This window comes from Opisthocomus hoazin, chromosome 2, assembly GCF_030867145.1.
Source record: "Opisthocomus hoazin isolate bOpiHoa1 chromosome 2, bOpiHoa1.hap1, whole genome shotgun sequence".
Taxonomy (NCBI): Eukaryota; Metazoa; Chordata; class Aves; order Opisthocomiformes; family Opisthocomidae; genus Opisthocomus; species Opisthocomus hoazin.
The window spans coordinates 10,733,273-10,755,274 of record NC_134415.1 but is presented as its reverse complement, the minus strand read 5'-3'; the positions used below and the strand labels follow the sequence as shown (position 1 = coordinate 10,755,274).

At 41.3% G+C, this 22,002-nt stretch overlaps 1 protein-coding gene across 7 annotated transcripts in view; it reads left to right on the top strand.

The window, feature by feature from the left end:
- Positions 1–22,002, top strand: part of RGS7 (regulator of G protein signaling 7) — a 266,918-nt gene that overhangs the window by 236,027 nt on the left and 8,889 nt on the right. For 2 of the 7 annotated variants that reach the window (XM_075412521.1, XM_075412543.1), the window contains 2 exons: positions 2,916–3,005; positions 14,034–14,490. In XM_075412521.1, coding sequence (XP_075268636.1) covers positions 2,916–3,005; positions 14,034–14,192 — 249 coding nt within the window. In that variant the 3' untranslated portion in view covers positions 14,193–14,490. Of the gene's footprint in view, positions 1–2,915; positions 3,006–5,130; positions 5,212–13,843; positions 13,987–14,033; positions 14,492–22,002 lie in introns of those variants that run through there. The other 5 variants (XM_075412529.1, XM_075412523.1, XM_075412522.1 and 2 more) reach the window with 5 other exon arrangements.

Below are 22,002 nucleotides of genomic sequence, written 5' to 3'. Positions count from 1 at the left end.
GTATCTGAAAGTCTTCTCCTGATACAGGCTCGATGTCTGTTGTCTCAATGCATGTCCAAAATTGTTGTTATCATTTATAGGAGTCATAGATTCCCAGTATGAAGAAATATGACCTATGTGAGAAAAAACATTTTGTGACAGCTTGTGTAGAAGTATCATATTTCACGGATGTTGTGCATTCTGTACCATATTAAACTACTATCTACAGAATTTTGGGCAAAGATCCCAAAAATCTGCGCTTCAATAATGAGTATTACAGCAGTAAATGACAATCAGTAGATGTCTTATTTGGATTTTGGGGGTCTGATTTAGTAGCAATTTGAATACCATCATCAAAAGATACTTTTGACCAGAGCTACATTTGTGAAAATACTTTTATTTTTGAGATTAAAAGTTAAAAAAACAAAACAGTAAAATACAAATCTCAATTTTCCTCAGAAGAAAAAGCAAGTACTTCTGTATTAAATGTAATACTTCATATGACTTATAACTTAATATTTCATCTTTGCAGACTTCTGAGTAAAGCAATAGAAAACAATTGGATTCACAGTAAGAGTAGTAGAACTGATACCATCCTCGCTTTTTCATCAGCAGCCCAGTGATGAAAATTTAATTATTAATGCAAAGTGAAATGGTGTCAAAAGAAGAGATTGAGATGATATCCCTGCAGAATTTCCTGCAGCTTGATTATTAGGTCATCGTCTTGGGAGTCAGGAGATGCTGCTGCAAGTCCCACAAAGGAGAGAAGGGAATTGAATCGGGGCTTTCTACTTTTTGGGAAGTGCCTCGGCCCAAAGTAGGAGGGGGAATAATTCTACCACTTTTTCATTTTGCTGTTATAAGAATAGCAACCTATGATGAAACAATAAAGCTTTCATTAGGCACTATATCATAGCCACTGTTTTGAAGTACTCTGCATTAAGCCAAACACATAGTTTTTGCTTGCATGTGCTGACCCTCTGGAGATTTAGGAATGCAGCATATAGCAAAGACAGAAGTGACACAAATAATCTAGTAAGATTAAAGGTTTAAAAAAAATACGTCTTTGCAGTTGAGTCAGTAAAGGACAATTAAATTCCTTGCCAGTATCCAATTTATTTTTTTAAATAGGTATAAAATTTCAACACCATCTTACTTCCAGATCTCTCTTCTCGAATTTTTTTTCCTTCATTTGTGAAAGACATGGAGTATTCAGTCTTTATGCAAGCTGGACTTTTCCTCCTGTCAGACCTCTGCTTGTTGGATCCAGTTCAGCATACTGGAAGCCACTATTTCTCTGGGAAAAGGGGGCAGACTGTACCTGTGTGTTCTGACTCGAAGCTTGAGGACCTTTCCAGAGTGCCCCACCTGCAGTGGCAGGGCTTTGTCAGCAGCAGGGCTCTGCCTCTGCAGGCTCTTTATGGCCTGCCACTTGGGAAAGAGACCGCTTATAAGTCATTCTGGCAGCCAGCAAGTCATCTAATTGCGGTTAAAAATGTTTTGAAAAGTATTTCTGGACTTGAAAGACAGCACCATGGAACTCCATGTCAAATGAGAGAGATACATGACTAAAGATAGACTGATTGTGTTAAATAACATCTAGCCTCAATTCCTGACTAATGTATACATTAACGATACTAATACAGCCTAATTTGTTCTTGTTTTTATAAGGTTATATTTTGCGCAGAAATAACATTTTAATGCCACCATTGATATGTACAACAGGAGAACAGTCCTTTCTGCTCCCTGTTGGCAGCATTGGCTGCTTTCATAGAAACTGAGTGGAATAAGAACTCCCCAAATGAAGCAGCCTAAACTCTGAATATGCACCAGAATTTCTCTGCTTAGTGTCAGAAATACAATGAAAGGCACTTAAAGTCATTTTCAGAGTTTTTAATACAACAAAATTTTAAAACTAGCTTTAATTTTTCCTTGCAAGGTGGTTTGTTGGGCTTTCTTTCTATTCACTAATTTTATGCAGTACCAAGCTGAGAAACAGCATTTACTTCATGGTTTATTTGCTGTTTCCTTATTTCTGTGCTACAAGTAAAAAATGTAAGGTTTGAGTAAAAAATAAACCAAAAATAGCCAACACAATTCAGTGGAGTTTTTAATAATATCTTTGAGAGTATTTCCTATTCCAATTTTTTTCTACAAATCTCTTTCCTAACTTTATGCCTAGAACTAGAATTATAAAGTGACCTATGTCATAGATTTTTTGGTTTTCATACTTTACATAAATGAGAATGTTCCAAAAAGAAAAGCCCTATAAACTGCTTGTGTCATTTGTTTTCTGGATAAGAGTTTCCAAAATTTCATATGCCCCTGAGGAATAAATACCTTGGAAATTATATTAGCATGGAACTGTTTTTCAATTTGCATATGTATTTTCCTTTTTATATTGTCAGCTGGACAGCAGACTAAACGTCTGTCACAGGATGTTTTCAAGAGTAGCCATATCCCAACTTAAGTGCTGATTTGTGGTGCTGACTTAGAAATCTAGTACTTTTTCCTAACCTATGAAGTCAGAAAAGTGTCTCTGGAAACTAATTCAGAAAATCTGATGAGGAAGGATCCACACCTCCTGATTTAGTCAGTTAGCTAAACTAACTAATGCAAGGGAGGTTTGAAACCGGGCCTTAAGCTAGGACTTAGCTGTAAATTCTTAGACACCTAATTCTGTAGCGGAAATAGGGACTATAAATTAAAGAAGGATGTGTTGTGTTCTTTATACATAACAAATAAATGGGATTTCTGGTTTAAGAATAGAGAGCAATTCAGCCTTAGCTTCAGAATTGCAACCTACCATCCCAGAAGACTTCCGTTCCTGTATAGTGCTGGCTGGTATACATTCCACAACTAAAACATATACGACTGCCTCTCACTTTACCTATGTCTTCTTTTATGGGAGTAACAGCTCCTTCTTTCCCTTTCAGGAGCACATTTACAAACTGATGAAAAGTGATTCTTATCCTCGTTTTATACGATCCAGTGCCTACCAGGAGCTGCTACAGGCCAAGAAAAAGGTATTGGTCCATCTTGCCTTTGTCTTGCCACTGTGCAAAGCGGTGGTTATGTTTGCAACAATACTCAGTCTTCTCTCCCCTGTGCCAGTGCAACTGGATATCTGGTAGGTGACCAGCTTGGCGTGTTTGGAGGGTCACATACACACAGGAGTTCAATATACATATATGTGTATATATCCTGCATGCAGGCATGTTTCAATAAGTTAATCTAGCAAAACTTCTTTTTATTTTTACATCCCATATTGTACTGTTTTCTCTGTTATGAAGCACCTTAAATTGAAAAGTGCTTTACAAATACATTAAAAAAATAAAATAAAATCCCAGAAGAATAGTCTTTCATGTTTGCAAGTTTGCGTATGTAATAATTGTTGTTCGCTTTATTCCACCTATAAAAGCAACAGAATGTGTTTAGAAGCAATCTTACTCTTATGAATAATTTCTAATCTCAACTATAAATATAGGGGCTTCCTAATTCTGTTTCTTTCCCTATCATTACATTAATAGTTTTGAGTAGACTAGGAATATGACTTGAAAGACTGGTCATGTCACACTTCGGCAAGCAGAGGCTCATGTCTTGGTATGTAATATTTGCTTAGAAAAGTCCAGATTATGGAATGAGTTCTGAATAGACACAGCCCAGAGTATATGGAGCAGCTTGTGCAATGAAGATTTCTATAATGATAAATAATTTTATTAGTGGGCTCTAAATAGTAATCTCCTAGAATCAGCTGGGAGCGCTGTGCCGTGCAAAATCAGGGCCCCAATTGTTACCGGAACAAGTTAGTTATTAACACCATGGCATTCTATTGTTTATAATGACAACCTAAAATTATATGAAAGTACTGTGTGATTTTGTTTTTTGTTCAAACATTGATTTCTGAAGATCCAATATAGAGAGAGATGTTGAAAATACCAGAAAGCTACAACTGTCCGTGTGAAGTCCTTAAGTTTGTGACTGTCAGTTCATTAACACAAGACGTGCACTTCATTATTTCTTTTTATTTTCAGTTTTTCTTTTAAATCAAACCACTTTGATCCCCATGAAAAATTATTTTTGTCGAATATTATATCTGCTTTGCCCATCCCCTGTTTTGCAGAGTCCCATTACAGCTTCATTCCTGTGTTTGCTTCCTGATTTATACAAACTTTGTTTTGCAGTCCATTGTTTCATCAGTCTTTCTTTTCTACTCCATTTTTCCTTGTGTTTCTTTTTGCCTTCCTTTTTTCTTTTCTTTTTGTTTCTTTTTTTTAATTTTATTTTAAATTTAAGTTGGAAAACACACTGGATCGTCGAACATCTTTTGAGAAATTCACACGCAATGTGGTAAGTTTGTTGCCTTGGAAGACTAGTAAACCTGATGGGACGTCCTTTTCCCCTCCCCTTCACCAATCCCTACTTTCCTTTTGCTTCTCTAACCTGACAGTTAAAAGTGTATTTATCACAGTTTGGGAATTCTCCTTGGAATGATGGCTTTACAATGTGCTTTCATTACAATCCCTCCTCCCTAGTCCCTTTGCCACTGACCTCAGTAGTCACACATGGAGGAATGGACCTTTGGGAGCCATGCTTTTTGCATTAGGAAGCATGAAATTATTCACTCCTTTTTTTGTTGTTGTTAATTGTAGTAAAAAATCTGTGAAAACCTGCTTGGTGCTGTTCCTTTTTCTGGTACCTCCCAAAATACTAAGTCTGACGCAGTTTGAATACATTGGATTTCCTTCCTGTCTCTTTTTTATTTTAATAAAAAAGAGTTTGTCCCTTTTTTTTTATTGGGGATGGGTAAAAAAAAGCAATAATAATTTCCTATCTTCCTTAATGTATAGCACAGCTTCTTCAGGACCAAAGAATTCATGCTAATGATGCACAAGGGTTTGCTTGGGATTTCATTTTGATAATGGACTACAAGAACTGATTTTTTTTTTAATATAATTTTTGCAGTCTATTTCATGTAGGTAAAAAAAAAGAAGGTTGGTAAATTTGCTATGGGCATTCTTTTGCCACTTGCCAAAAAATCCACTGATTTCCTGATATGTGGGATTCTTTTTACTTATCCAGTTTCTTTGGATTTTTTTTTTAACATTGTGAAAGTTCAAACTAAAGCATTCAACGCATTTATTTTTGTAGGGCAGAAACATCCCTATTTTCCCATGCCATAAAAACTGTACACCAACACTGAGGGCGAGCACTAACCTGTTATGAAAAGAGGTAGAAAGATCTTGGATTATACTCAAGTTTGTCTGCATTGTCTGTTGAATTGTGCAGGTGATGCTGCTGTGTGTGTGTGTGCGTCCGTGGCTTTGTCTGTGACCTGGTTAGTGGAGCTGTGTGTGTTGAAATGAAAAATATGAGAGCTTTCAGCAAAGATCATGGTTTTTGTTTTTAGTTTCTAGGGAAGGAGAAACAGTTCGCAGAAACTGCCTCCTGTATAATGAGGCTCAAGAGTATTTCCTCAAGTATTAAAAAAAAATATATATATATATATCTCCTTTCTAGTAATCAAAAAAAGAAATAAATATGGTGAAAGAACAAAGTTTTTCTGAGGCTGTGGGAATATCTCACATGTTAAAACAAAACTGTAATTTTTTAACTACTTTCTTATAGGTAAAGGCTTCCTGTAATATGCTTTGAATCCACTGTAATCAGGAAGAAATTTGGATTCAATGGGACAAAGTCAGTAAACAACATTTAAAAGTAAATAAACAGCCACAAAGGAAACTATCCCAATGTTTGAAACAAAAACCCCTATATTTTGCATGGTGGTGTTGCCATAGCATGTTGCAGTGTGATTTGTGTGTTGTCTAAGCAGGTTGGTTGATCTATAAAACAACATTGTACATGATAATATTATACATGATAATTACATGATAATCCTATAGGAAGTTCCATATTAATAAAAGAGCCTATGTTAATAAAAGAGAGCCTAGAGCATAGGAAGTGCATCTGGGAACTCTGAGAGCCAGGCTTTTTGCTAGTCAGAGTGCCTGGCAAGCTGTGATAACTATGTTTATTCATGGGAGTTTTAACAGCCCACAGATCAGCAACAGGTTAGGTAAAAAGTGTGTAAACAGGTGGCTATAAGGAGAGAGATAGCAAGCTGCAAACAGATGTGAGGAGAATACAGCGCAAAAAGGGGAAAAGGGAAGAGAGACCGGGAGGCACTGAGATGACTCCGATAATCCCTCTCGGAGCAGCGTTGCTGAGAACCCAGCCGTTCTGTGCACAAGCGCTGGAGCATGATGACCTGCAGGCGTGCCCAATTTTAATCGTGCTGATCTCGGGGCAGAAGTATGAGAATAGCAGGATGCCAGCGATGCAAGGCAGGCCCAATAAATCAGCTGTGAGCTAGAAATGGGAATGGGGATTTCTGGATGTGAAGCGTTAGTGCTTCTTCAGTAGAAGTGGGTGATTCTTTTTTTCAAGGAGCAAGCTATAAAATAAAAACAGTGGTTTTGCTTTTCCTCAAGCTACTACCTGTGAATCCGAGTGGAGTCTGTCAAGTCGGGTCATATATGAAAGTAAAACATGTCACTACTAGATCTCTATTCTCTATTCGATTGGCAGCTCTGCGGCTTACAAAATAATCCAGAATGTCAGGATGCTCAAGCGCAATCCTTTTCTCCCAGACAACTGGACTCACATCACTCACTGCCCCAGGACCCCTTGCCATCAGGCATCCTTGTTCTTCCATTCTCGTTCTTGGTTATGATGAGTTTATAATATGTAATTATCTACCTTGGTGCAGTGGTTCCAACTGGCAGGGATGAGGGAAACATTTCTCAGAATATCCTACGGCGTACTGATTAACTTGTTCAACTGTGAAGTGAGGGACTGTGGTATAGACCTGTTCTTACAATTAATACAGAAAATAGGTGTGAAACAGATCTTCTACGACCTGGACAAATGCTGTCATCTCTGAATGATTTAGTAAAATGAAAATTACAGTTTCTCTTCTCCTATAATGGTTTAGAAAATTTAGACTAAATTTCACAGTTTTTTTCCTCACTTATATCAAATTGGGTTTGTATGGAGCTAAATCAGACCTCAGTTTTTTCCACATGAAGTGTTTAAAAAAACCCCAGTAACCTTGGTTGTGTCTAGGGACTGAACCTGAGAAGATGACCTTGTAATGCATAACCTGATTTGTTAAGATGGAGACTGTAAGAGGCTCCTGATCAGTGATGATTGAAAGTGGGTTATACTTGCTGCAGAAAGCATTTGTTAAACTAAAAGGTTTAGAAGCTTTGTAAGGGCAATCCCTCTGTGCTATTCCTTGAATTAAGTGGAAATAACCTAGTATAATGAGTCATTATTCTAGTCTGATGGGAGAAAAATAAAAGTGGACCTCTATGCACAAAAAAACTCTAGGCTCAACTCTGCATTTCTTTGACATTGGAGAGTTTTCTTTCTAGAAAACTTGCAATAAATTTGTGCACTTTGTGAAAGCCCTAAATGCTCATCTTAAAAACACTGGCTATTTAGCTTGCTTTGTAGATTTTGTAGTGCAAAATTGCTAATGCTTTTGGTAGTCTGCAACAGAAAATATGAATAGTGTTAGAAACAGGTCTGCATTCACGTACCATGTAGATAAAGTAATAGCAAACTGGCATTTGCTATATGAAATATTTATTACCGAATGCTTTATGGTTTGTCTTTGAGTAGTAAGCACAGATATTCTTGGTTTGCCTCACTTATTTACACTCCTGGGTATTGTGTGAAAATATGGAGCACATACACTTCAGCACTGCTGGAATGATGCAGTCGGATAAGTGCTTTGCCTTGGAATAACACTGGCCACCACAAGTGTCACAGCTCGGACTCAGAGGCCCAGGGAGCGGTGGCAGTGTGCTCTGTGCTCCCTCTGGCCAGCCTGGCCCCTCAGGTTTCTCTCTGGGAATAATTAAGTTCTAGTCACCTGCAGGTCCCCGAGGAGGTTAGCAGGGAAGCTAAAGGCGTAAGTCAGGGAGCAGGAGAATCTCATTGCTTTCCACAGTAGCAGAGAGAGGGAAATCAGCTGTTTCCATGGCATTTAAAAATTGAAATTCTTTTTAGGAATTTACATGGGAAAAAAATCCGTATTTTTAAAATAATAAAAAAAAAAAAAAATCAGGAAACTTCCTCTACCTCAAGTACTAACTTCTACATTAAAGATTAAAAAACAGGTGAATATGCACTGACAATTTTGATGGAAACAAAGAGGTTTTTTATGGAAAACTTTTGTCTTTAACTTCTCATGCGCACGTGGGATTTGTGACAGTGGCAGGGCGATAGTCTGAGCAAGACCTTTGTGAACGCTAGCCAGTGTCCTTCGATGTTTTGCCCCTCCAAACCAGTAACGTTAGACCATTTCATGCATGAGATGTGAAGTGTGAAGGCCATTGAACACAGCACATTTTTGCAGTCCAATATCACTTAACATGACATAGCAAATTATGGTCTAGAAATAGAAATTAAAACTAATAAAGATAGCTTCCTCAGTTCTTATCAGTGAGGGACAGGCTTTCTAGATGCTTGAACGAGTGTAATCTCATCATGTTAAAATCTGTCTCTTTAGTGAGAAACAAGGCAGAGAATATATCAATTTCATCTGCTAATCAAGAAATTTTCCTGTATGAGCAGGTCAAACTTTTATACACAAGAGCCCTACTGTGCCAGAACAAAAGTCCATCTAGCCCTGAAATTCCACCGAAGTCTATATTTTTCTCGAGCATAGCACTGTTAATGAGCTTCAATGCAATATCAGCTGTGGGATCTCATGTTCAATGTATGGTTGTGGAAGAAATCCCAGTTAGACTTTTGAATTTACTTACAAGTTATTCCTAAAATTTAAACCAAAAATTAGCGAGTCAAGAAAAAAAAAATCACAGAAGCTTCTTATTTGACAAATAGAAAAAAATAGTAATATTACTAAGTATTTGTAGAAATGAAGGCTTTTTCCATTTCAAGAAAGAGATGGCTTATTGATGTTTGACTAAAATAACTGATGAAGTAATAGAAATTTTTAGTTTGGGCTAATAATTAGTCCAAAAATCTAGTTTGAGGGTTTTTTTCAGAAACGATGCCCAGGCTAATGAGGAAAATCAAAAAGAGCATCTGTAGCATACGCCAGTGAGGACTGGCCTCCTTGTCCTGTTCTGCTGTGAGCGGAGCTAAGCTGCTGCGCTATGCGCTGGAGGAGAAGAGCTGAGGAGCAGTGCTTGCCCAGCCGGGTCATCTAAGTGCGGAGCCAACGCGGACTGTTCAGGTGTTAGGCCAATGTCTGCCACCTCCCAGCTGACAAACATTTACCGGAGTCTGAAGCTATTTGCAGGAATGAGAACTGCAGGGATGTATAGAAACCTGAGGGGTCAGGCCTAGGACAAACATACTAAAAATATTAGGCTAGTGCATTGGTGCCTTGGAACCTTACGTGTTACCCCACACTTCAGGTGGTTATTGGAGTTCAGTCGACCCCAGCTGGCAAGGGTTTGTAGCTTAATCACAAATGAGAGCAGCTCATCAATAAATGTAAAGATTAGTGTGAAAGGAGAAAGAAATAGAGAGTTTCACCCAATTTGGATCAAGCCAAAATAGGAACGCTGTCACTCAGCCGCTGCCTCCCGTCCATGGACCGCTCCAGGAAACAGCACAGCCCTGACGAGGAATGGACAGAGGACTGCAAATCCCCACGACAGGCAGGAGGATTTTCCTGCACATGCAACCACTTAGCATTGCAGCTGTGCTGACAACTCCTGCCCCAAATTCAGTAACCGCTAACCTCCTCCCCTTCTTCACGTGTCCGAAAGAGAAACCCACCCGCACGGAGGCTGAGAGCAGCGTCCCGTGCTGCTGCGGAAATTGGAGCAGAATCCTGACCCCCTGCGCGGTGCTAAAGGAATTCCCCTGTGCTGGAGGAGCTGCCTAATCTTGGAAAGGGATTTACTGTTTCTGCTCCTGTGCCTCTCCAGATGTGCTTCTGGCAGGGGCTGTTTATGTACCAGCGCAGTGTGTGCTGCGCTGCGATCTCACCTGGGAGCTTTCCCTGCTGATGCCGGCCAAGCTGCTGGCGTGCTGCAGGTGTGTCGCACGTCAGCAGATGGGGAACGGTGAGAGCGAGGAGGGTCGATTCTCACTCTGCATCTCATTTTGCTCACAGCGGGGTTCTCGCTGTTTCTCTGTTACAGCCAGTCAGAGGCGCGGAATTCTCATTTCTAGTTCTACCAGTACTGGTCCTGGGGAGTAGCATCTGCGCTGGCAGTAAAGAAACATGAAAAAGGAGCCATTGAGGTTGCTTAGCAGAAAGGAAGAGAATAAATCTTCTAAAAGAAAAAGACTTGATCTTCCTCTACTGTACATTTCAGCTCCAGCCCTATATAAATTTCATATTGATTTCTTGTAAGCCACATATGTACTGAGGTTGTTTGCCGGATTATTTGAGGTGTTAGTGTCATGCTGAATAAATAGGTCAGTCAGCACATTTGTATTTAGCAGCTCATACGTCTGCACGTGTTTTCATAATTTTCCCCCTAAATTCTCTAAAAGTACAGTTGGAAGGACAACTGTATGTTAAACAGTTATTACACTAAACTAGGGACTGAGCACTGAGACCAAGTGATGTTTTATTCTTAAATGTACTTGTTCACCCCAGCTGCTGTGCTGCCGCCTCATACTCCAACTCCCTTCTCAGGGCCTGTGCACGGGGTTTCGTTTTGGCTTCTGTGTTATCAGTAAAATTGTTAAATAGTTTCAATTTGTACGTCCAAAGTGCAGCAATACAGCCAAAAATCCTGATACTGTTTAGAAGTTGGCTGTATACTTCTAAATGTTGATGGCAAGCATGTACTTAAAATATTAAGGGTCTCCTTTTCATTCTTCAGACAAACATTTACTACTTCTGACTTTTTTTCTGGTTGTTCTTTTATCTCATTAGCACAGGAAACATTTTCCTATGTGTGATGACTCATGCTATACCTCTCAAAACTGGCCTGTTAGATGTAATTTCCCAAATCAAAATTTGGCTTTTGGAAATGCTATTAACGTGGTATCTGAAAGAAATAGCTGGGCTCAGCTCTTAAATTATGACACACCGATCCTTACCTCAGTCTGTAAATTGAAAACTCTGCAAAACTCCTAGAAGTGATAATTACAAAACCCTACCGTACAGAGCTAAAGTAAAAGTATACTGTGGAACAGAGCTTGAAAGAAATAGTCTCTAAAGTGGAAAATATAAAAACCCTGCAGATCTGAATAAGAAGGTGGGGTAATTCTGTATTTGGGGCTGCTATGGATTCTGTGTATGAAAAACTCGTTTTCCCAATCAGAGAACCAAGTATGATGCAGAAGAAACATGGAAGAAGATCTCTTAGGGAGGGTGTGACTTCTAAGTTGTCATTTTCCCAACTATAAGATAAACTAGAACTACTAATACCTGGGAAAAAAGTATATGTTATTGTTGTTCAGATGGAGACTTTGTATCTTAAGAAACTAATATTCTCTGCAGCAGGGAGAGAAGGTGGAGGAGAGGACCATCCAGAGAAATCCTGATCACTGTAGGGCTTAGGAGGAAAAGTGTCCAAAGATCGGCAATATCCAGGGAGCAAGTGGTGTAGAACACAGGAAAAACTTGTCATGGTAGCTCACTGTGTCTGTAGGGGAAAATTCAAACAATATGTAGAAGAAGATTACACAGGTCAGATCAACTACCTAACAACTTTTTTTTGGCCTGCTTTTAGGTCAAAACTTCCTAGTTTATGTGATACCACGATTCATTCCTGAGATGCTAGAATTTGGTATGGTTCACCCATGTAAATTCCAGTGAGTTTACAACTCCTAAATAATCAATTGTTGTAGATAAGAATAAAAAATTATTTCACCAATCTTATCGCACAACACGAGCTTGCACATCTTTCCAGTGTGTTATTGAGCATATTGTTTTAATAACTAATCGAGAGCTCCTGGTTTAATTGTTTTAATTACCTGGTTTGTGCAGTTCAGTACTAAAGGGAACTCATTCATATTTACAGAAAGTAGCCAGGCCAGTAGGCCTGTAAAATTAAGCACAAATAACCTCATCAAAGGCAAAGATAAACGTGTGCTCAATATTTTCCTAGATGATGTCCAAGGCTGACAATAATGAATCGCCTAAAAAACCACTTAATTTTGGACATGTTGTTTTAAATTTTGTTCCACTGCCACACAGCTGTTGAGACATTTTGGAATATTTAAACAGAAAAGACATCTTACTATAACAGCTTACCTGTTACATTAAAGGAATACGTAATTTAAGGCTTAACAAGTGTCAAGAAGACGTAATTTAAGGTTTAATAAGTGTCAAGAAGCTGTGAATTTAACGTAGGTAGAAAGCGACAGAGTTGAAGCTAGACCCAGGGAAGAGAGCGCGCCAGGAAGGACGCTTCCTGTCTTTCGAAGAAGCTGTCAGGTGATGCGGTGAACCTGATGGATGAGCAGCCTAACCCAACACTGCAGATCGGGAGTTCCCTTTGAAATTGTATTGTAGGGAAAATATTCATCCTAATTTGTTCAACTTGTATTTCAGAGCAGAAATAATAAAATAGTTATTCTTCCATTTGTGAAGACTCATTATGATATATTGCATTTGAGCAAATGCTTGAAACCAACTTGCAGATCCCTGTTGAGCGTAAATTTAATTGATAATGACAATAGATATTAAACTGTGCAATTTCACTGAGTTATAATACAACAGATGACTTAACAAGTCATTGATGTGGCAGAAGAAGTTCATTTACCATTTACTGCAGAAAATGTAGCATCTCTCCGTAGTTACAGTATTTCTAACTATAGCCTCCCTGAAATCAGTTTGATTTTTCTGAGTTGTGCACTTAAAATGAACAATACAATAAATGTAAGTATTAAATATCTAACTGGAGAGTTAGAGAGCCACTTTCTATTTAATGTTCTATGATCTATTTGTGGTACATGATCAGGGTATGCCTGTGCTATTTTGAGGGGTGATGTAAGCTTGCTGTGCCAGCTCTGTCTCTGCTGGATCAGAGCCGCGGTAGGATGGCCTTAGGAGATCTAACTCCTTTCATGTGGCCTTAGGAGAGCTAATTCCTGTTACGCGGCTTCATGGCTTTTGTCTGGCTCAGATAAAGCTCAAATCTGCCTGAAATATACCATGGTGACATACCCTGCGCCATCCTCTTCGTGCTGTAGACGTAACTCTTGTGGGATAGTCATTATATCTTACTAAAAGAGCTGGCTAAAAACCTGACACTGCATCCTTGCAACGGGAGGAACGATGAGGAAAATAACAATGTGGAAATCCAAACGCCTTCAAAGCAGTGTTACGCAGTCACATGTGATCCACCTGGCCAATGTTCCTTATAAAAAGCAAATATGGTCTCAGCAAATCAATAGCTGTGTTCATGAAAAAAGCTGCTTTCCTGCCTGTATGCAATCTGGCTCTTACTTTCTTACCTTAACTTTGAAGTAGCTTTTTGTGTTCCATGACAGAGCTACTGCAGTTTGCACATTCATCTTTGCAGCACAAGGCGCTCTCGCTTGTAGTAGCCTTCTTCAAGTTCTGGGTATGACTGACAGCAAAACCCTCAGCGTTAGTTTCTCATCAGCCGCAACCAACCTCATTCCAACCTGGCCTTTCAGTTTGCTGGCTTATTCTGCGAAACGATCTGGCTGGCTGGCAGGGCAGGTGCTTCAGCGTCAGGGCTTCCTGGGGTTTCAGATTTGACAGACTCCAGTTGGTGCCCCTAGTTATTTGACAGTGATGTGGCAACGCTAACTGGTTGCTGATGAACAGGTTTGCAGTGATCATGCCTCTGTTTTCTGTTTTTGTTTTTTGTTTTTATCTTTTCCTCAGGGGAAATCGCTCACATCAAAGAGGTTAACCAGTCTAGTGCAGTCCTACTAAAAGGATCACCTTGTAGCATGGAAGCAGACTCAAATCATTATACATACTTTGTAGCTCACTGATTGCCTGACTCAGAGGACAGTAGAACAAGATGTTGCATGAGCAAGGACCTGACTTGTTTTCTTTTGTGTATACTAAGGCATTACAGACTCCGAGGGACTCTCTAGCCTTTCGATGCCTCCATTTCGAAAACTGTCTGCTCACTTCCTCCTTCATATCAAGCTGGATCTGTGTCTTTTTATTTTCTGCAAGCTCAAGTACAGTGAAAAAAAAGCTTCTGCTAGGCACAGTTTATTAAAAAAATACGTCAATCAAAAACTGGAAGAAATGTAAAAAGTGCATATATTAATAAATATACATATGGCATCACATTTATTGCACAATAAATTAGCACAGAAGGTTTCATTTCACTGATGTATTCACATTGAGAAAGAAAGCCTGTGTCTTTGTCTGTTGTCTGTATATTCTCTGTTAATGTTTCTTGCATTTATTTTTATACCATATTTAAAAAAGAACACCTTTTACTCCAGATGTATTAAAGTTGATCCTTTCTCTGTAAATTTGTGTATGTTTATATTGTTGTTTTATCTTTCATTAAAAGATGCAGAATCTCTTTCCTTTGGGAAGTTTGAGATTTTAATATGGAATCTGAAGATTAGTCAAGAGCAAAATCATCCCCAAAAGTTACACACCTTGTGCTTTCTAAAAAGTGACATGAAACAGCATTTTCTTTCTCTCAGTGACACCTAATCAAACACACTTTATTGATAATCATTTACTTTTTATTTTCTTTTGTATCAAGCTAGCAGCAGAGAGACCTTTCCCGCTTGCTCATCATCACATAAGCAAACCTGCCTTTAAGCTAGACCCGCTCTGTAGCAGTGCAGCCCGCTCAGCGGTTCCGTCGCTGCCGAGACTGGCTCAGCTGAACTGCATTTCCTTAGGAACGGGCGTGAATGAAGCCAGTGGGGAACACAAGTGTGGACTTGCTAAATAGGAAGGACAGTGTTTCTTTGTCCTTGCTGTGGTTTGTGCTACAATGCAATGTTCCAAGCTGAAAAGGTGGTGGTTTGGGAGAGCTGTGTGTACCGTCTGTAGAGCAAGTCTTGGGTAGCAACACAGGAGGCTGTCGTCGTGATTCAAGGGCTCTGTTGAGGTGTGCTGGTGTGTGTCTGCTGCTGAGGTTGCTCACATGGAGACCTGTTGACAGGTTTGTGACAGCATGTAGACGTTGCCCATGAGACAGCAGATAATGGAGCTTCTGAAGCTACACTGAGCTGGAAGCAGAGATTTCTGCTTGGCCTGAGGAACAGCACTGTTGACTGGTGGAGATGACATAAGGATAGCAGGCAGAATCTCCGAGCAGAAAAGCGATGATAGGAACGGAGTCAAACGACAAAATGCTGATACCTCCAGGGCGTCGTAGGGTGCATAGGACAAAAAAGCCTTTTCAGCAATGCGTAGGGTAGGCTCTGGACAGCCAGCTCTAGTACCATCTGTCATACTGACTTTGGTGTGATATTGAGAAGCAGGAATCTCGTTTCAAAGGGACTGCCAAACCTAAAAACGCACGCCTTCCCACACACACCCACAGAGTGGGACAGCCATAGGCACAGCCAGGCAATAGATCTGAATACATTAATGCTAGAGCCATCTCCTTTAGCGTCAGATACCGCCCTGAGTCGCTGCCGCCAGGGACAGGGCTCCTGCGGAGAGCGGCTGTGGGCAGGAGGGAGCTGAGCTGCGTTCCCAGGCAGCACTCCCTTCGCCGCCGGCTCTGTCAGCCATCGCCCTGACTGCAGCCGCTCTGGAGACGCAGCCGGGATGAACCCAGGCCAAAGTGCATCAGAAATCACCGCGAGTGGCTGTTCCCTGGGTTTTTACTCAGTTGGGATTTCTGGAGGTTTGGGATTTTTCTTTGTTCTTTGTTTTCACATGCCACTGTGTTTCTGAGTTCTAGCTGGGACGATAATCACCGCTTTAAAGTGTCTCAGGTTTTGTTAGCGCAATTCGACTAAGCTTTTATCAGAAAACACTGGAAATGCCCCGCGAGAGCTTGATTTTATCAAGAGCTCCTTCTAGGTCAACTCCAAATATTCACAGTCTAGGGAGGCCAGATGAATTTTAATAAATAGAACCCTGGATCTTAAACTCTGAGATTTAATTTTGCTTTACCACAGAAATGCGAGCTCTGAGGCATGAACTTGGGGCCAGGCAATCCACAGAAATCTGAGCTCCGTTTCCCTTCTCCATGCCAAATAGAGATATTTATTTCCAAACTCCTGCTGCCATCAATTGCATCAGCTGGTATATTGCCTGCTTTGCCTTAGGAGTTAACTACTTAGATGCCAGTGTCTGCTTGGAAGAATCACTCCCTTCAAATAACTAATGTTTCAAATTAATGTGTTAGCTGTTTCATGCAACTTCACCCTAAGAAATACCTTTTTTCTTTTTTTTTCCAAATCATTTTGCAACACCAACTGGCTGATAAAACATGTGGAGCATCAGTATTCCTGAACCCATTTTGTACATTTTCTAGTTCTTTCCTTTCAATAAATATGAAGTCTCTACTGAATGGCTGTCTTTCCCTGTATTTGCACAGGGTTTAGCACAATGTCTGTAAAGTAAAAATATGCATTACTGGTGAGATTTGAAAGTAATCAGGGAGCTGTATTAAGGTTTCATTTGGGCTTAGTTTCATGTGTTGCAGCTCCACTGTTACGTATGAGGGAATTTGGCTCAAACAAAATCTGTCCTACAGCCAGCTGATTTATGAAGGGCTTGTCTGCAATCATTTTATACTTCACTTGATCACTGTCATCTGCCAGTGATGCGATACCAGGACCAGAAACTCCAGGTAGGCACAAGCTCCCTTTTACTTTCCCACAGAGAAAAGCTAAATGTTTGTTTCCAAATTTGTGCAAAGATCCACCTCCAAGAATTAACTCAGATTAAGGCATGTTTGTAGAACCACCAAACAGCTGAAGTATGACTTTGGTTACACAATGACATACCCGTGAGGAATTTCAGTGAGGCTACGAGTCTGCTGAGAAAAAAGGCGCTGAGAGAGAAGCCCAAGCAGAGGGGACCACACTTCTTCTATCCTGGGGAAGAGCCATCAGTCAGCGCCTCCTGGCTCTGCCCAGAAAGATGAAAACACCCTCCGCTGGGGGATATTAATTATAATATTCATTAAAACAACCACTTGGAGTTGGGAACTTCCATCTGAGAGTCGGGGTTTGTCAGACAGCCTCTTCCCTCAGGGATCCTTGTGCATAAAACAGCTCTTAAGCCTACAGGGGAGAGAAGGGTTTGCTGGTGCTGCTGCACCCTTGAGATGGTTCTGTGCTCCCAGACCAGCCTCGGTAGGAACATGGCCAGTGGGAGAGACAGGAGCTTCCCTGGCACCTACCTGGCAACAGCAAAATACTCACCCGTTCTTCTGTAAGGTGGCAACCCTACAAAAACTGAAGAGGGACAAAAAAGGCCTTAAACAGTGACAAGAGAAATTGCAAAACGCTGAGCTGAAGCAGCAGTGGAGACTGGCCAGAAGTTAATGAACTGAAGGTGAATACAGGAGAAAGAAATGAGAATTAATTGTGGCGGCCAGAACAGAACCGACAAGGGAGGAGAACTGGGGAACTGAGCAATTAAGAGCAAGAGAGGCTGAACGCAGCTGGTGGACTGCCAGCCTGTCGGCCACGGCCATGCAGAGTTGGAATCAGAGCCCAAAGAATCAGACAAGATCAACTGTGGCTGGCCCTTTAAAACCCAACAGCAACATGTTTTAAGCTAGAAAGCAATTTATACAAAATATCTAGAACTGCTTTTTTCAAATTGCACCTCTAATATTGTTTGTAATCATGAGACATAAATACCAAGTAGTCCCCCAAGAAATGACAAATAGGAGGGCAAAAGCCAGTTCCAGAAAATGAGACCTACAGGAATGCATTTAGGATGTTTGTTTATTTATTTAAAAGATGAATGAAAGCCAGAGCAGACAACTAAAGAGAGAGAAGGCTGCTTTTTTTTAAGTAACTGGAATGAGGAGCTGGGAATCACTAGTGATTTGTCTGTGGGTCTTCCATTTATTTTTCTTTATGCCAAATGATTAACAGCTGTTTGAATTTAGATTTTAAAATTACCATCTTTTTAATTTCCTTTCTAGCTAGGGATGTCCTGCACAGAACTAGCACCACTGGACTTATGAAGGGCATAAAACACAGGAATTTTACTAAAAGAAAGTTAATAGCTATAGGGACCTATATAAAGTAAGGTTTCAGTCCCAAGATGTTCAAGGGAAATTGCCAGCAATTTCTATGAACAGCTTTTTTGTCCACAATTCATTTAAGCAAGTTGCTAAGTGGCTGTGAGTCATACCAATCTGCCTTTTGATCTGCCGGGGCTGAACACATTAATGCTTTTGTCTCCTGGGAGCTGAAGATAGACTGAAGTCCCAATATCAGAGCGGCTGAGGGAAAGGGAGGACGATGTCTCGGAGGCCAGGCTCCCCCTCCTCATCCTGTTCTGGACCGTGGAGTCCTCCAGCGGCATGTCTACAAACGGGTTTTGTTTGGACAGACAGCGGCTTGAGGATTGCAGAGTCTCTCCAGCCGTTATCTCTGCCACTATGAAGTTTTATCCTAATACGTACACTAAATCTCCTTTGCTTCAATGTATCCTTTTTTTTAATTATTATCTTTAACTGGGCTGCTACGATCACTGTAATAAAATGTTCCCTACCTTTTTTGCTCAAATAGGTAAACAGCCATTGCAACATTACAGCTGCCTTTCGTTTTCTTACTGTGTTTGCTGCAGCATCGGGTGACTTCATTGCTCTCCTCCGGGCTGCGGTGCTCCAGCTTTCTCGGAGGACAGTGCCCAGAGCAGGCGCAGGGCTCGCACCCGGGGTTTTGCGGGAGCAGGGCAGAGGGTCACTGTTGTGCCTCTGTCTGCAGACACAACCGTGGGGCTTGCCCTCTTTTTGCAGAAGATGGCCGCTACTGAATTGTGCCAGCTTGCGTGGCACGGTGGTGCCCAGAGCCGTTGCAGTAAAACGTAGCTGGTTGTTCCTCTGTGTGTGTAGCTGACTCTTCCTGGGTCAGTGAGGGGTCTGCAGCTGGCCGTTGAGCAGCATCCTTGCTTTTCAGACCATCTTTCTCTTTTCCCAAGGTCACTTTTCTTTTTTGGTTCTAACCTGTGAAATACTTTTAGTCCTTTTACCTGCTGGTGTCTTTAGGTGTGGGTGAGAGTGAGGAACCCGCTGGCCTGATTCTTTCACACAAACGTGTGAATGAGAGTGAGTACTATCATCGCTGTTTGCTGTAAGGGCTCGGTGTGTGTAAATTGTTAAGAGAAATTGCAGTGACTATAAACTCTGAGAACCGGCTCAGATGCTAGCTGATAGTCCTTATTTACCACTGTGGACGTGGACAGTAAATATCAAACAATATTCAGACACGATTGTAAATGTTACCTTCTTAGTGGCATTTGCACCAGTTTTATTGTACTTTTCCTTTGCTCCCAAAATATAATCTGCCACATTCACCATCATTGTCCCTTTTTTCGATTTGACTAGATTTTGAAATCTCTCATTAGACCCATCACAGATGTCAGCTTTCAAAAGAGATACTATTTACCACCCTTTCTCTTCGACGTGCGGCGGCTTCCTCTGCATCTATATCACATAAATGAAGCTTTTCATTATTCATATAACTCTGCTATCCACCTCTTTTCTCCTTTCCTCCTTTTCTTTTTAAAAGATGTGTGGCAATGGTGTATTTAATGTAACTTACTTTTCTACCTTTTTGCTGAGAGGAATGTATAACCTGAAATCTATGACCTTTTTTGAGTTCACCTCTTCTGATGCATGGCTTTTTATATGACTCGACTTTTCTTTTAGATTTTCTCTTTCTTCTCACTCCCTCCCCCTCAGTAACACCTTTTATAGGGTTTTCCATCTTTTATGGTTCTTTTCCTTTGTTCCTCTAACGCTCGCTGCATTTGTCCCTCCCGCATGTTCCTGTGGTGCCCACTAATGCTTTTTACACTTACCTCCTCTGTTTTATCTTTCTTGGAATGGAAAGAAATTACAAGAAAAAAAACTAAGAGAAAGCCTTAACCGAAGGGTGGGCCAGCTCTGGGGCCGGGGCTGATGCAGAGCGTTCCTCTGACCGTGACCTGAGCTCCGGTCCTGCCGCCAGGTGCCTGCCGCTCCCCTTCCCCACCCTGCTCCCACCAGCTCCTCCGCCAGGCGCTGCTGCCCCAGACTCCCCTCGATTCGAGGGGTCGGTGGGGAGTCAGACATCACCCTGCAGAGCTTGCTGGGGGAGGCGGCGCAAACGTGGGATTTCATGGACGGCTAGACTTTATTTCAAATGTTCTGGTGTTTTAAAAGGAGACTCTAGCAGCAAAGTAAGCTGCTGAAGACGCAGTGCAGGCAATTAAATAGATAATGATCAATGAATGAGGGAATTGGTTTCCAGAAAGTCGGTTTTTGGGAAACAGTTAAGTTTGTAATTCCTCAGTCGGTTTGGGTTGCTCCATTTCTCCTCCCCCCACCCCACCAGAAGTCCTTCAGCAGCCTTGCTGGATCCCTGACTAGCGAGGCCTTGCTAATTCTCTCTTCTCTTGCTGTCCTCCTCAATCGTTCTCCTCATCCTTTGCTGCCGCTGTTGCAAACCCCAGGCAGGAGCGAGTAACTGCAGCTGCTCTCTCACCGGTGCTTTTGTGTGCAGGGCGGGATTTTCACTTACGTCTTTGGTTTCTTCCCGTAACGAGAATACATGAAATGTCAGACACTCATTTTGTTACAAAGGGCTTCTTCCTAGTGCAATTCCTGTCATACAGGCCCATATCATCTACATTTTCTGTATCCATCTGTTTTGTCGACATTCAGACATTTTATTGGGAAAAAAATAACAAAACCAAAACAAAACACTCTCCCCCCCAGTCAAACAAACAAACCCTCCCAAACCCATGGAAGATCTGAATTTTAGATATTTCTTTTGCTATTGGTCAGATTTTAGTGGAACAACAGACAAACAAATGGACCTCTACTCTCTACCTGAACACGGTCCCTGTGTTAGAACTGCACTTTGGGATTCCCACTAGCAAGGACTGCTGAGCATCTGCTGACCTGTCAGTGCCTCTGTTGGAATCTCCCACTCCCTCTTCCTGTCCCACAGTCCCAGCGTACTTCCACTAGAATCAGAGATGTGGAACCTGGAAGGCTGCCTTTAATGCGTAGTTACCCTTTGCTCTGCTGGTATGATTGTGCTTGCTAGCTGGATGTCAGCTGTGGCACTCTTTTGATATAGTAAGGTGAGGTTGGGATTTTTCTGAAAGATGGTTTGGACTCCTCCTGCCACTCCCTCTGCCCCAGACCACACCATGTGCTGGGAACACACCTTTGCCTCTCAAAAGCTTTTGAAGGCACCATCTTTCCACCAGCAGCATGGACTAGGGAGAATGGCCTTTGATCACTTTGTGTTTTTTAATGAAAAAGAAAAGTACAAGGGTTTGGAGGCCAGAAGACCTAGAGGAATAAGAGAGAGAAAGAAGGAGTGATAAAAACAAAAAAGGGGATAAAAATAACAGCTGTGATAGTGACCTCAAGGCCCACCATCTGCCATTTGTTAAGGCTCTCACTTAGTTTCTATATCCTGAGGACACTGAGGGATGACTGCTGACCTCCTACTCTGTGTGGTCAATGCTGGGACCAGCAAAGCGTCAGGAATAAGCAGAAGAGGAGTGAGAAACCACAGGACGCACGTCTGTGTTTGGTGGCACTCCCTGATGGAGTCAGCACTGGGAAGTAAAAGGCCGAGCACTGGGAAGAGAGGAGGATGTTGGTCTGTGCACCCTTCAAACCAGGCAGAGCCCACTGCTCTTATTTTTCATCTAAATAAAGATTCTGAATGTGCTGCTGCAATTGCATTGTGTAAAAAATAAAAAAGAAGATGGACAAGAAGCAGCTCATCATGGCGAAGAAGTCTGAAGCTGCCCATCGAAGGTGCATCATTTTCCAGTTCCTGAAAGCTCCTGCACCAGGATGGAGCTCGTTACTCCTCATTAATGAAGCCTTGTGGTCTGGTGCACACGGCAGC